At 37.5% G+C, this 13,272-nt stretch overlaps 1 protein-coding gene across 3 annotated transcripts in view; it reads left to right on the top strand.

Annotated features, from left to right (window-relative positions):
* c12.2 (von Willebrand factor A domain-containing protein c12.2) overlaps positions 1-13,272 on the top strand; it is a 753,464-nt gene that overhangs the window by 547,493 nt on the left and 192,699 nt on the right. For all 3 annotated transcript variants that reach the window (XM_067137710.2, XM_067137711.2, XM_067137712.2), the window contains exon 19: positions 1,596-1,747. In XM_067137710.2, coding sequence (XP_066993811.2) covers positions 1,596-1,747 — 152 coding nt within the window. The remainder of the gene's footprint in view (positions 1-1,595; positions 1,748-13,272) is intronic.

Below are 13,272 nucleotides of genomic sequence, written 5' to 3'. Positions count from 1 at the left end.
AATATCCTTCGAGGTATCAGAAAATTTGAGTAATAGAACCTCAAGTTATAGAAAATATATAACACATAAAATGTACCATATATAAGATTCTGTCGGGAAAGGAAAATCCCTTCAGGATATCGAACTTTTGAGTTATAGACATTTGGGATGTAGAAGTTTGACTGTATATAGTATATGTCCTTGCATCACAGATCATTTAGAATGTGCAGAATAGATTCACTTGGAGGATTGGAAATTTTCCATTTAAGGGCATAATTTTGGCTTAACCTTGTGATGAGCACGCCATAATTTTTCTCATCATTAGGCACTTGCAGCACCAAGTGGCACATTCGTTCAAGTGGAGTTTTTTAGTTATCTATTGAACATTCTAACATTGAAATATGGGTAGTGTAAATACTGTCAATATTTTGTTATACTTAAGCGTATTTTAAAACTATATTCGTGACTGAAAAAATCAAACCCTCAAAAACAAAAATTATGTAGTAACAAAAGGAGCAAACTGTAAGAAACAAAGAATGTAAAAGGCCATAAAAGTAATCAAGCACAAAAATAAGGAGGATACAGTGTGTGTCTTATCATCTCGTTTTAGGAACATTCATCACTATAGGAATCCTTACATATCTTACACCACAACCTGAACACTGTTGTTTGGACATAGGTATATGCTTTATGGATGAGTTGTAAGTCATTGGTAGTTTTATCATTCTTGTGTCCTCCACACATGACATCTTCTACACTTCCGTATGATCTCCCTTAGAATGATACTGAGAGAGAAATAGTCGAAGTTCATTGGAAAAAGTGGTGAGCTTTGAGCTCTCTTTCATGTGATCCTCCATTAAGACCAAAGGCTAAAGTGGTGAGATATGATCTCTGCTTTCACCTTTTCTCTGAGTTGTTGTGTTTTATTCCAGCTATATACAAATGTCAAAAGAAGTGCACATTTGGTAAACAGTATCGACAATATCTCTTCTATCTGATATTTCTTAGATTTGGAAGGAGGAGGATCGCCTAACTCACGAGATATGCTGACTGAAATTATTTTGATAGTCAAGATAAATATGGATTCATAATAATACAATAATGTAATATGGTAGCAAAGAGAAGTAATATCCATAATGAAAACAAATTGCCAGTTTTACACTTGCATGATCAGTCACATCCTGTACAGGGTGTTTCAAAGAAGCTATGCCTAATTTTGCAGCCTGTAGACAACTGATACTTTGGAAGTATTAATTACCTATTAGTGAAATATAGTGTCAAACATTTTTAATAATGTATTCAAAAGGGCTGAACCGATTCCACTGAAACAAAACATGTGGGTCTCAGTGCCACAGCATGCCTGCCAGAGGATTAATGAAGGGTCATTTGCATTACATTTTATACTCAAGTCAAGGGACTGATATATCTTTCCATTAAAGGTACCTTTCTTTTTAAGGTAGCTATTATTGTACACCCAAATTTGAAATATATACTGTATATCATAATAAAATTAAATGTAATTTCTTTTCAGATATTATTATGCTTGATATAATACATTTTGTTTTACTGTTAGTTATTGCCTTTACAGATATTTATTCTCAATTATTACTTTTCAGGAATTTCCTAATGAAGGACTTGGTAATGTTGTGGGCAACGTGTTTGACTTTGACAGTTACACTCAGGAAGTGCAAGAAACATTGATCCAGACCCTTCACAAACATGGCATTCCCATTCGTGGCAATCCAGCTAATGTTAAATTAGCCAAAGAGTAAGCATAGGATTACCTGCGTTTACCTGTGTCTAACTTTATGTATATAAAATAACTTCAGAGATTCCTCTCGAATAATATGGACTCTGAAGTTATCAGTTTATTCTCATTTAGACTTTGAAGAATTAACACAAAATGATTTTTTTTTTTTTAATGTAATGAGAAATAAGAGGCTTGCAGACTGAATGCTGGAAAGCATAACAGTCTATAGTGAAGATGGATGGATGTATGTCTGTATGAGAAATTATTAGGAGTTCAAAAGAGTATTATGTATCAAATTCATTCAAATTTTATAAGAAAATAAATTTAATAACTTTTTAAATTTTAGGCAATAAAAGAAAATATCTTGTATATTTATTTATCATATTATTGTATGTATATAATCCCTGTAGGGAGCCTTGAAAGTTTGTTTTTATTGCAATCTTCTTTTTCTTCAATTCCTTTTCCAGTTCTCTCCTGGGTCAGGTTATGAATCAAGGACTTCTGTCATTGCCTGTCTCTCCACCATATTTTTCTGCTTGCAGTATTTCTCCTATCATTCATCCTTTCTTCTCTGTACTCTCCTCCACTGTATCCATCCACCTTGAACCACGTCTGTAGTCCCTGTGAATATCGTGTAACTTCATTCTGATTTTGCATTATTTACGGTCAGCTGTGTGTCAGCTGCTTCTCTTTCAATTAAAAGACATGTGAACTTAACTTGACCCAATGCGAGCAGATAGCACCTCATGCGAGATCTGTCGTCGGAAGCTTTTCTTTCTTGTACTAAGTAAGGATTTTTTTTTTTTAAACATCTGGGTTATGTCTTGATAAGGAGGGGAAAGGGATAGCTATGGCTTTCCTCTCATATTGGCGGTGTTTCAGCCACTTTAAATATATGCTATGGGACTCTTGTTTATTTCGGAAGTGTTAAATGATTTATCACTTCATGTAATTTGAGGTAACAGTATCCTTTCATCCTTTTCCTTTCTTTTCCTTTGTTTTGATATGTTTGCCATGGATAACTAAAGGATGTGTCTTGACTTGCATTTTGATTGGCGTTGTATTGCCCAAGCCTAATTTTAACTTTCTTTATTTAGTGTGTGTGTTTTTTGTATTTTCCACTGTCACGGGAATGATAAGGGTTAGGGGCTTATATGCCCTGTTTTGTGTGTGTGTGTGTGTGTGTGTGTGTGTGTGTGTGTGTGTGTGTGTGTGTGTGTGTGTGTGTGTGTGTGTGTGTGTGTGTGTGTGTGTGTGTGTGTGTGTGTGTGTGTGTGTGTGTGTGTGTGTGTGTGTGTGTGTGTGTGTGTGTGTGTGTGTGTGTGTGTGTGTGTGTGTGTGTGTGTGTGTGTGTGTGTGTGTGTGTGTGTGTGTGTGTGTGACCATTGTTTTGTTTGCATTATGGGCCTACAATGCATTGCTCGAGCCTGGAAGTCATGATTGCAATTGCGTTTGCTGGGCAAAATTCATGTCCACATGAGATCCTAATTTGTGTGGTATGAACAAGTTTTTGCAGTGAGGACATATAACTACGTGACATGTTTGGTTTGGGAGAGAAAGGCTCCCTATTGTAAACCTGCACATTGGTTTATTTTCTGGACTAGGCTAAGAGTTTAACTGATCAACGATTGCTTGGATATGCCTTTCCGGTATGCTCCTTTGGTTATGATTTTGATATTATGGGCCTCTGTGTGCGTGCGAGTGTAACTTGGAAATGGGACGTATCAGCTGTTCAAACCCTTTTTTGAGAGGGGTGGGGGGCGATGACCTTCGATGGTTTTTTTTTTTTGCTAGTTGCTTTACGTCGCACCAACACAGATAGGTCTTATGGCAACGATTGGACAGGGAAGGGCTAGGAGTGGGAAGGAAGCGGCCGTGGCCTTAATTAAGATACAGCCCCAGCATTTGCCTAGTGTGAAAATGGGAAACCACGGAAAACCATTTTTAGGGCTGCTGACAGTGGGGTTCGAACCTACTATCTCCCGAATACTGGATACTGGCCGCATTTAAGCGACTGCAGCTATCGAGCTCGGTAAACCTTCGATGTTAGGCCCCTTTAAACAACAAGCATCATCATCATCATCATCATCATCAAACCCTTTTTCTGCCTTTAAGACTTCTGTTCTTGTTGTAGGTTTTTCTGCAGTTGATTTATTTTTCTCTATTTTATGCTGTTTATGCATTACCGGTACTTCTTTATCTGTTTAATTAGAAGGTAGCCATGGCAGCCCATTTATTATGGTAGTTGATGATTTCCATGTTTTGTGTTTTTGGCTTATGACTTCTTTCACTGTTCCTTTTTGTTCTGTGGAGATTGTAGTGAAAAAAAGAGGGGCCTTTTTTGCCATTGCACATGGGAGGAAGATTTTATCATCTTGATATGATATCAGTGCATATCATAAGTGTGAAGAAATGGAGTCAAGTCAAGATATTGTATTGATAATAAAGATGGGTTTTGAGTGGAGAGAAAGGTAATGTTTTGAAATACTGTATTTCTTGACAAATATTGAAGGGGCCATATAACATTAAAAGTTTAGTTTAACAGTTCCACGTTTTCAATACAAAATTTTTGTAATGCGGGTTACATTACAAATTAAACATTTATTTGGTACTAGTTTTGACCTAAGGTCAAGGTCATCAGCCAACAACACGAATTGCACAACATACTAAATATTTAATTTAATTTCCGGGTTGAACCGCGTTGTACTTGTCTGCACATCACGTACAATTGCCGACATTTCGAATACATTGCAGTATTCTTTGTCAAGGCGACTGAAATACCCCTACTCGATCCGAGGTAATCAGTCTCCCAGGCAGAAATTACACTACTAGAGTGGCCCTGATCTTGGCCTTTTATATCCTAGCCTTTCTGGCTGATGTAAGCCCTGGCTGTCTCGTGAGTATTCTGGAAAGTATGTGTCACAGCCAGGAAGTGGAGGCTTGCCCGCGCTGTTATGTAATGGGGTTGCGGCCTGTGTGTTAATGCTGTGGTCTGTATGTCTTAAACTATGAAACATATTTTCATTATAGTTTTTACAAACATCAAACTTCCAAATAATAGCTCGGTCTTTCATGTCGCACACAACACCTTTTCACGGTGTGCTACCCTACCGCAACGCCCCCACCCCTCCTCCCGCTTCAAACTCCACTCACACTTTCGCTCTTCATTCCCCTCCCTCAGACCCATCTCCCCTATCCCCCTCCTACCTAAGCTTACACCTTGCCCTTGATCCATGCGTGTCCCGGCCCTCAGTTCCTCTTCACACTCCGTACCTTACAGCAACCTGAACAAGGTAAGTCTCTTATAAAACGACAACTTTCTCATCTTTCCTCCTTTAAATTTTCTCTTTTTTAATGGGTTCCTTATCTCTTTTCATGCTTCAGGTCCCGCATTGGACTAGAAAACTCTGGTTACACAATATCTTCAACGACCTTGCTTGTAACATGCTCTACCTGGTCAATTACGATACATTATAGATTTAAAAATTTTGATTCAACATGTTGCCACTCACGGCTGTGTTTTCCCACAATTAACTCATATTTCACAGAGGAATTTTTTTTTAAATCCGTGTATTCAAGCTTTAAACTAAAACATTTATACAAAGGTCAATTTGACATCGTGACTAATAACGTCACCCATGACCTCAAGTTTAAAAAAAAATGGCAGAGACATAATCAAAAATCAACATTTAAGTGTTTTCTTTTTCATTGTTTTACATTGACTATCAAGGTTTTATCTTGTTATAGAGAGCCTTTGCCTTCAAGCAAAATGATTTCTTGAATTTTACCTAATTATTGATCTTTTAAGTGTAAAGAGTTATGTATTGTATTTTATATTATGAATATTTCTTGTATATTTGCCCTATTCTAAGATCGGCTGATGACGTCTAACAATGTCGAAACCGGTACCGAGTAACCAAATTAAAATGTTGTAATTCAAACTGAATAACATAATTATTTTGTAATGAAAAGGTGGACCTTTTGCAATTTATATTGCTTTTTTGTTGTTAAAAGTACAAGATAAAACAGTCACAATGGAGATAAAAGTTTTAAATTATGCATAAATTGCATTAAAGTAAGGCACTTAGCTGCCGTTGAAGAATGATTCAATTTGATCAATCTGGATGCCGAAGATTCTTGAAAATTTGTGTATCCTTCGCTACAAAGTACTGACAGCTGTAAGTCATCATATGGTAGCAAAGGGTCTAAGAGTTTATCAATATGAGTAAAAACATTTTTTGTTTCTTTTGGTTCATGAAGGTCACTTTATTTGTTTTATTTTGTCCTTGTTTAATTCTAATAAACCTTTGCTTTTCCTTGTATCTCTGTTTTGATGTTATTTTACACAATAGCCTCCTACCTTGATGACTTTGGTTTTGAGAGGCATGAATCCAGCTCTTGACCATCCTGTGTCAGTGTCAGTTTCAGTCAGGTCTGATATTCAGCACCATTAAAATTGTATTTGGGTCTTTTGCATTTCCACTGTGTCGATTATACTATATAAGTCTACTCAAAAAAATAAAAACAAGGTGGTGTAACCTCTTTCAAGGCCTTCCTTGTGGTCTCCTTCGTGTAGGTTTCTCCAAAAACACTTTCTTTAGAACTCGATCTTGTCCTATTCTCATCGTATGTCCATAACATTTCAGATTGTTTGTTTCTATCCTGTCCTGTAGTTTTATAACACCAATCTTCTCTCTGTTTTCATTATTGATTCAGTCTTTTCATGTCTTCTGCATTTGTCAATACCAGTGTACTGTATAATAGGTTAAATACAGAACTCCTTTGCATTTCTTTGTAATTTCATGGTTTTACAGCATACCTCTCACACTCTGGTAAAAATGATTTGCCTGTTGTACTCTCTTTTCAGTCTTCTCAGTTACCTTCCCATCTTCCGTAATTTCATTTCTCAAGTATTTGAAACCTTTCACAACTTATATTGATTTACTATTTCCTTCCTTGCTCCCTTCCTTCTTCCTTCCTTCTCCTGTGAGCAACACCACAAAGAGTAAAAACTTGAAGGTAGGGACCACCCAACCTTTGGCCACAAAAGACCCTGTGCGGGCAAAGACAAAAAAGCCAGCACAGTGGGGCACAAAATTTAATGAAAAAAGTGTCCATGGAGTTGAAAAAGTGAATATTGGATTTTGGAACAATATTTATTTATCGATGCTTTAAATTGTCAGTAGCTCCACAGGCAGCTTTTTTTGGATGCAAGTGCCATCTGATTCTTTAACACATTGGAGACGCCGCTCGTAGAAACTACGGGCGCGCTAATTCATTGCTGTTGACGGAGCTCAGAGAATCTACGGGCATGATTTCACTGTAGCTAGAAAATTGTATTTGCCGTCTCAGCGAGCTGTGACTTCAATAAGATACTGCTGAATGCTTCTATAAGCATAAAATATACTAGTTATGAGCATAAGTCGAGAGCTCTTCTTTCAAGGCATTGATAACACAGCCACGTTCCAACATAACCTAAGGCTGCATCATCGCTGACTCCCAGCTGTGAAACGGGCGGAAAAGTATGTACGGCACATGCGGTCAGGAGGAGTGTGTGTTCGAGAGACAAGCTTGTTTGCGTAATTCTTGTGAATATTTAGCATTTCTAATTCAAGTGTACGAAATTTCGAGAACGAATCCATAATGGATGTTCTTATGGAAGACACGATTTCTGAAAATGAGGATGAGGATAACAATTACACACTAAGTAAACATGATGATTCTGGCGCTTCAGGTTAGTAAATGTAGAAAATGAGCTCATTTCAAATTGGTGTGAAGTATAACGTAGTTTTACATTGCTTCCTTGAAGTGGTTTCTGTAATACTATTTTATATCGCTTCCTAAAATGTGGGTGTTGCCCGTGTACCTGCAGCAACTCGATGCAACACCGTTGTCAAACAAAGAACAGTGGGAATGCAAATTCCTTGTTGTAAACCAGAATACCGGTGTCAATTGACTAATTAGGTTAGAATCTGCATTAGTGTGTTTCAGTAGATGTGCCCACAAAGTAAAATTTCGAAATATTAACCGAACTGGCATCCATAGCTGCGTCAGATTTTTTTTTCGTTTGTAAAACATGTTATTTTCATAAATTTATATTTTAAAATTGCTGCATTATTATGATAATTAAAACTCATTTTTGTGTAGAAGAAAGTGTGATCTTTCTATGCATTCCAAACGTTGTTATAATCAAGGCTTACCCTAGCATTGAAAAATGTTCATAAACCATTAAAAATCCCGTGATTTCTGGAGGATAGCACATTCAAATATGTCTGTCTCCAATGTGTTAAAGCAGCATGCAGTACTTTACTTTTGTACTAAGTATTTGTATAACAATGCACAACATGATGAATCAGAGGTCATATTATTGCAAATAAGCATCCGTTTGTTGCAAATTATTGTGAAGAAATCAAATTTTATTATGAAAGAAATAGAAGCACAAACAGGCAAATTAGGTCCACGTAATGTTTAGGAATGACACAAGTGCTTCCAGCTTTGACTTTACATCTATTTGTAACAGATGATACTGCACCGTAGACAGTATCCTGATTGACCTGGACATCTTCCTTCTTCAGTGCCATGTGTGTCTTCCTCATCATTGTTTTTCCCTTGGTGTCAGTTTTGTGCTGTACAAGAGTGTGGTACTGTGGCATGTCATGTGATCGGCAATTTTTCTCACTCACTGTAGGCAACAGCTTCTTGATGACGTTCATTCTGTAAAAGTGACATACTGCCGCCGGAGTACTTATTGAACAAGTAATGTGCATTCAGTAGAATCATTTTATCGAAGAGTATAAAAAGTGTTTTAGGTCAATGAATGGTTTCCCTTTTGGATGGATAATAGGATTGCATCTGGTCTTGTCTATCCACTCCTGGCATGAATTTGTTGTATGTAACAATTGGCAAAGACTCTTCTACTGATTCTTTCCGTCTCTTTTCCAGTTCCACAAGTCTATTCTCGTTCTCTGTTGAGATGTAACTTACATCACATTTGTCTTTTCACTTATCTGTTATAACTCCATTAGCATATCTAGCAAATGTTTCCCCTTTTTTCAGTTTTACAATTTTCACGTCTTAGGTGAATTTCTTCTATCCAATCTTAGTATTCCAGTACATTGTTTTCCTTCATCCAGGAGTTTCTTAGCTAAATAAAAACTGTTGTAGTACTTGTCCATGGTGACCAGCATTTCATTTCTCTGCTAATAAATGGATAATCATCTTCTCTGCATGACCTTCACCCCCATAATCATCTAATGCAGACATCATCACGTAGTTGCTGTAGGAAGCCAGTGTTGCTCCGCCCTGGACGGCTGTCTGTCACGTGACAAGAGAGCAGCAGACAGGCAGATTGCATACCGTGGCCATACTATACTTGCCACTCGGAAATGTTACCATATGAACAACAACTCTAATAATAATAATAATAATAATAATAATAATAATAATTTGGAGTGTGGATCATTTGAGATGAACAGGGCACAGATTACAGAGTATAACAGGAAAAGAAAATTATACATTGACAAAGAAATTAGGTACAGCAGTGTGCAATTGTCCTGAATAAATACATTTTCATGATTAACTGAAGCTTTGTGATATGTACATTTACTGACAGAAAGTACAATTTGTGTGATTTGTACACATTCTTTGCACTGTCATTAACATACATTTCAATATTTGTATGGCATTTATGACTATGGCAACAAATTAAACACATGAACTGAAACATATCACTGGTGTACTCTTCCTTCACGGGACCTTTGTGCTCATTTAGATAGTATTGTATCAATGTTTGGTACTCTCGTTTGCGTACCGGCAAATCACAAAGCACATTTCAAGTTTTCATCGGTGAACCTACTTGTGTGTCTAGATTTACAAATCTTCATTAATGAAAACATCTGTTCACATAAATAAGTAGATCCGAATATACTTAAAATACGTGCATTAAATTTGTGCAATTTAGGAAATCTCTCCTGTGAAAAAAAACTTTAAAAATTCAGTCAAACTATTTGTGTTTGCAAACTTATCTTTCATTTGAGTATTGCAATGTAAGTCAGCTCTAGCTGCAGTTCTGGTCTAACAGTTTGCACATCCACTGAGAAGGGTGTAGCAAACACCTGCAGATCCTTTTCTAATGCCTGAATATCGTGAAACCTACTCTCAAATTCATCATATAGTGACATTAAAACCTCTTCATATTCTTCTAATGTTTTATCAGAATAGCCTAGTTTGGAGCTAGACACAACTCTGCAGTCAAAGTGGGAAAATGTGTTGTGTCTTTATTCACGAACTGACTTTCCCACAGTATTACTTTTCACTTAAAAGCTTTAACATGGTCAAAGAGGTGACTAATGGTAAGAACTCTACCTTGTTGGGAGGAATTAAGATCATTAAGGTGGCTGGTGAGATCTACTAGAAATGCCAAATCTCGTATCCATTTTCCATTTTTCAGTTCTTCTAATGTCCGGCTCCATGGCTAAATGGTTGGCATGCTGGCCTTTGGACACAGAGGTCCTGGGTTCAATTCCCGGCGGGGTCAGGAATTTTAACCATCCTTGGTTAATTTCCCTGGCACGGGGGCTGGGTGTATGTGTTGTCTTCATCATCATTTCATCCTCATCACGACACGCAGGTCGCCTACGTGAGTCAAATAAAAAGACCTGCACCTGGTGAGCCGAACCCATCCTAGGATATTCCGGCACAAAAAGCCATACAACATTTCATTTCATTTCATTTCTTCTAGTGGTTCAATGTGCATTTCCATGAAGAGAGCTATTTCATTCCTCAGAGCATAGAAGCAATGTAAAACTTTTCCTCTACTTAACCACCGCATGTTCCTATAATAGGGAATATCACCATACTCACTTTCAGTGTCACGAAGAAACTCTTGAAATTCTCTGTGGTTCAGTCCTCTTGATCTGATAAAGTTAGTCGTTTTAGAAAGTACATCCATGACAGTTCCAAGGTGGATCTGCTTTGAACATAGATTTTCTTGGTGTATAATGCAATGCACAGGCAGAAGATCATGCTGAATGTTCATTTCTTTCAATTTGTTTTGGAGACGTCCTACCACCCCTGTATTCTTCTCACAGATTGTAGCTGCCCCATCTGTGCTATGGACACTAGTTTTTCCCATGGTAGGCCAAAACTCTCCACTGTCACTTCGAGACTTGCAAATATATCAAAACCGGTTGTGGTATGTTTCATTGGCACTATATCTAGAAGTTCCTCCCTTACCACAAGGTTACTGTTTACACCTCTGATAAAAGCAGCAAGTTGAGAGGTGTTATTTACATCCGTGCTGTCGTCTTTCGCCAGAGAATATGCTATGAAATTCTTTGTGATACTACATATTTGTCTATGAATGTCATTAGCTAGGTCCTTTATTCGTTGCATAATTGTAGAAGAGGATAAGGTAATAGATTGAAAATCATCCACTTGTTCTGGACACACTGCCTCAGCTGCCAGAAGTATACACTCTTTCACAAACACACCCTCACTGAAGGGTCTCAAAGTATGCCCTATAGCAGGTTCACTGGAATGCATATCCTCCTGTTAAAAATAATGAAATACAACATAAATACATAGATAAATAAATCATCTCTGAGGAATGATCAAACTTTATAATAAACCAATGAGAGAAGCGAACTGTATAAAAACAGTAGAGTAGGATAATATGAAATTGACCTGTTGTTTTTAAGTTCTTCTAGCAGAGCTGTCCTTTCCTGACCTTCAGCATGGTACAAGGAATAATGGTGCTGCAGATTAAATTTTTAAAATGTGATTCAATATTTTATTACATATTAAACATTTTGTTGTGTTATTTTCTTGAATTATTAAATACTCTTCTTCCCAGGAAGGTTTGGAACATGGTGTCAATGGCCTACGCTGTGCTGAACTCTCTTCCATAGTAAATGAAACTTCTGCCAACTAGGATTGAATGCCATGTGATGCGAGGAAAAAGACAGAAATGCACTACTGTCACCCCACGTGAGTTCACGCGTATCGTGTCGCAATCTAACCTGTCCAGAAAGATGTGCTATACCTTTGCGCCACTGGCCTTCAGTATGTATTAGGTCATGCACTTCCCCTATTTCTTCTCCTACTTGCTCGCTAAGCTGCTCTCGTTCCTCGAGACCAGGGAGCAAACTGGCTCCAAAGGCATTTTGCTCTCTAGACGATGCCTGAGCTAATGAACCTATATATATCGCTTCTTTCTGAGTTCATCCTTTTGGCATTGTCAGCATGTAAAATTTGACTGCATATTTATGCCTCTTGTTCTGGACGTATTGAAAAAATGACAGTCGATCTCTCCAGGGACCCATTCTTTCATCTAATGGTAGTTTACAACCTGGATAGTACACTGCTGACACCCTGTTGTAGAAATATTTGATCACTGGTCTTATTTTGTACAGGCGGCAAAATGGTTTCAGTTCACCATCAGGATTTCTTGAAAAATGAAGAGCATGCAATATCAGAAGAAAATTATGGCAAAAGATTCACAATCACTTTAGTTTGCATACCCAGAAATATCTGCTTGGCATTGTAATTAGTTTAATCTACAACACTTCCCAATAAAAGACAAAAGTAGTTGATAAGCTGGTTACCATCTGGACAAATAAAAGGCTCTCCTTCTTAGTAAAGAAGCAAGTCATTCGTATTGGATCACTTACCCAATTTATTTCCTCTTCATTTGTGGATATTGCTTGGAAATTTTCACTAATATTGTCCTCTTCATTCAGCGCACTGTTGTCACTTTCACCCTCGGAATCACCTCACTCATCGTCCTCACTGCCTCAGAATATATCAGATTTGCTGTCAGTATCCTCTAACATGTTAATTACATCATCATTGGTATAAAATTGTTTCTCATATTTCCTCTTTCTTAGGATGAGACAAACCATGCTCTGACCTGCTCTTCTCAATTTCAAAGCACTGCTGATTGTCACCTAGTTGCATGGCAAATTATTCTAACGGTAAACTTCCTGGAGTGCCAACATATCCATAAGCATTAATCACCTAGCAGGCGCATTTCTGTGTAGCTTTAGAAACATGGGACTCAGAACATGGGAAGTGATCAGATAGGCACAAGTAATTGGTGTGATCTAAGATAGCATCCTAGAATTTTTCAAAGTTAGTATCTTGAAGGTTGCTTGGATTATACTCACAGAACATATGAACATTATCCTGGTTATGTTGGATATTTGTATAATTGTTGTATTGCAATTGGTCCTCTGTAGAGAAATGTGTACTTCCTGCAGTATGCCAGGCTTTTTGGGCATCCAGCAAGTCCTTAGTTCCTGTTTATGGATGACAGTACCCATCTGCATCCAATTGCATTGATGGTTGCCTATTTGGAAACAGGATATCCTACTTTTGAATTGGCCTGTTGGTTTCCTCCATCATCATCCATTCAGTCATGCTTGAAATGCACTCAGGTGTCGTTTTGTAGGTTGTTGACTACACCCATGAACAAGACAATGGCTGTAGTGCTTAAGTAGTTCTGCATACTACAAGTACATTGAATAGTCTTCTTCTCAGCATGG

This window comes from Anabrus simplex, chromosome 1 (genome assembly GCF_040414725.1).
Source record: "Anabrus simplex isolate iqAnaSimp1 chromosome 1, ASM4041472v1, whole genome shotgun sequence".
NCBI classification, from domain to species: Eukaryota; Metazoa; Arthropoda; class Insecta; order Orthoptera; family Tettigoniidae; genus Anabrus; species Anabrus simplex.
This window is presented reverse-complemented; position numbering and strand designations above follow the sequence as displayed.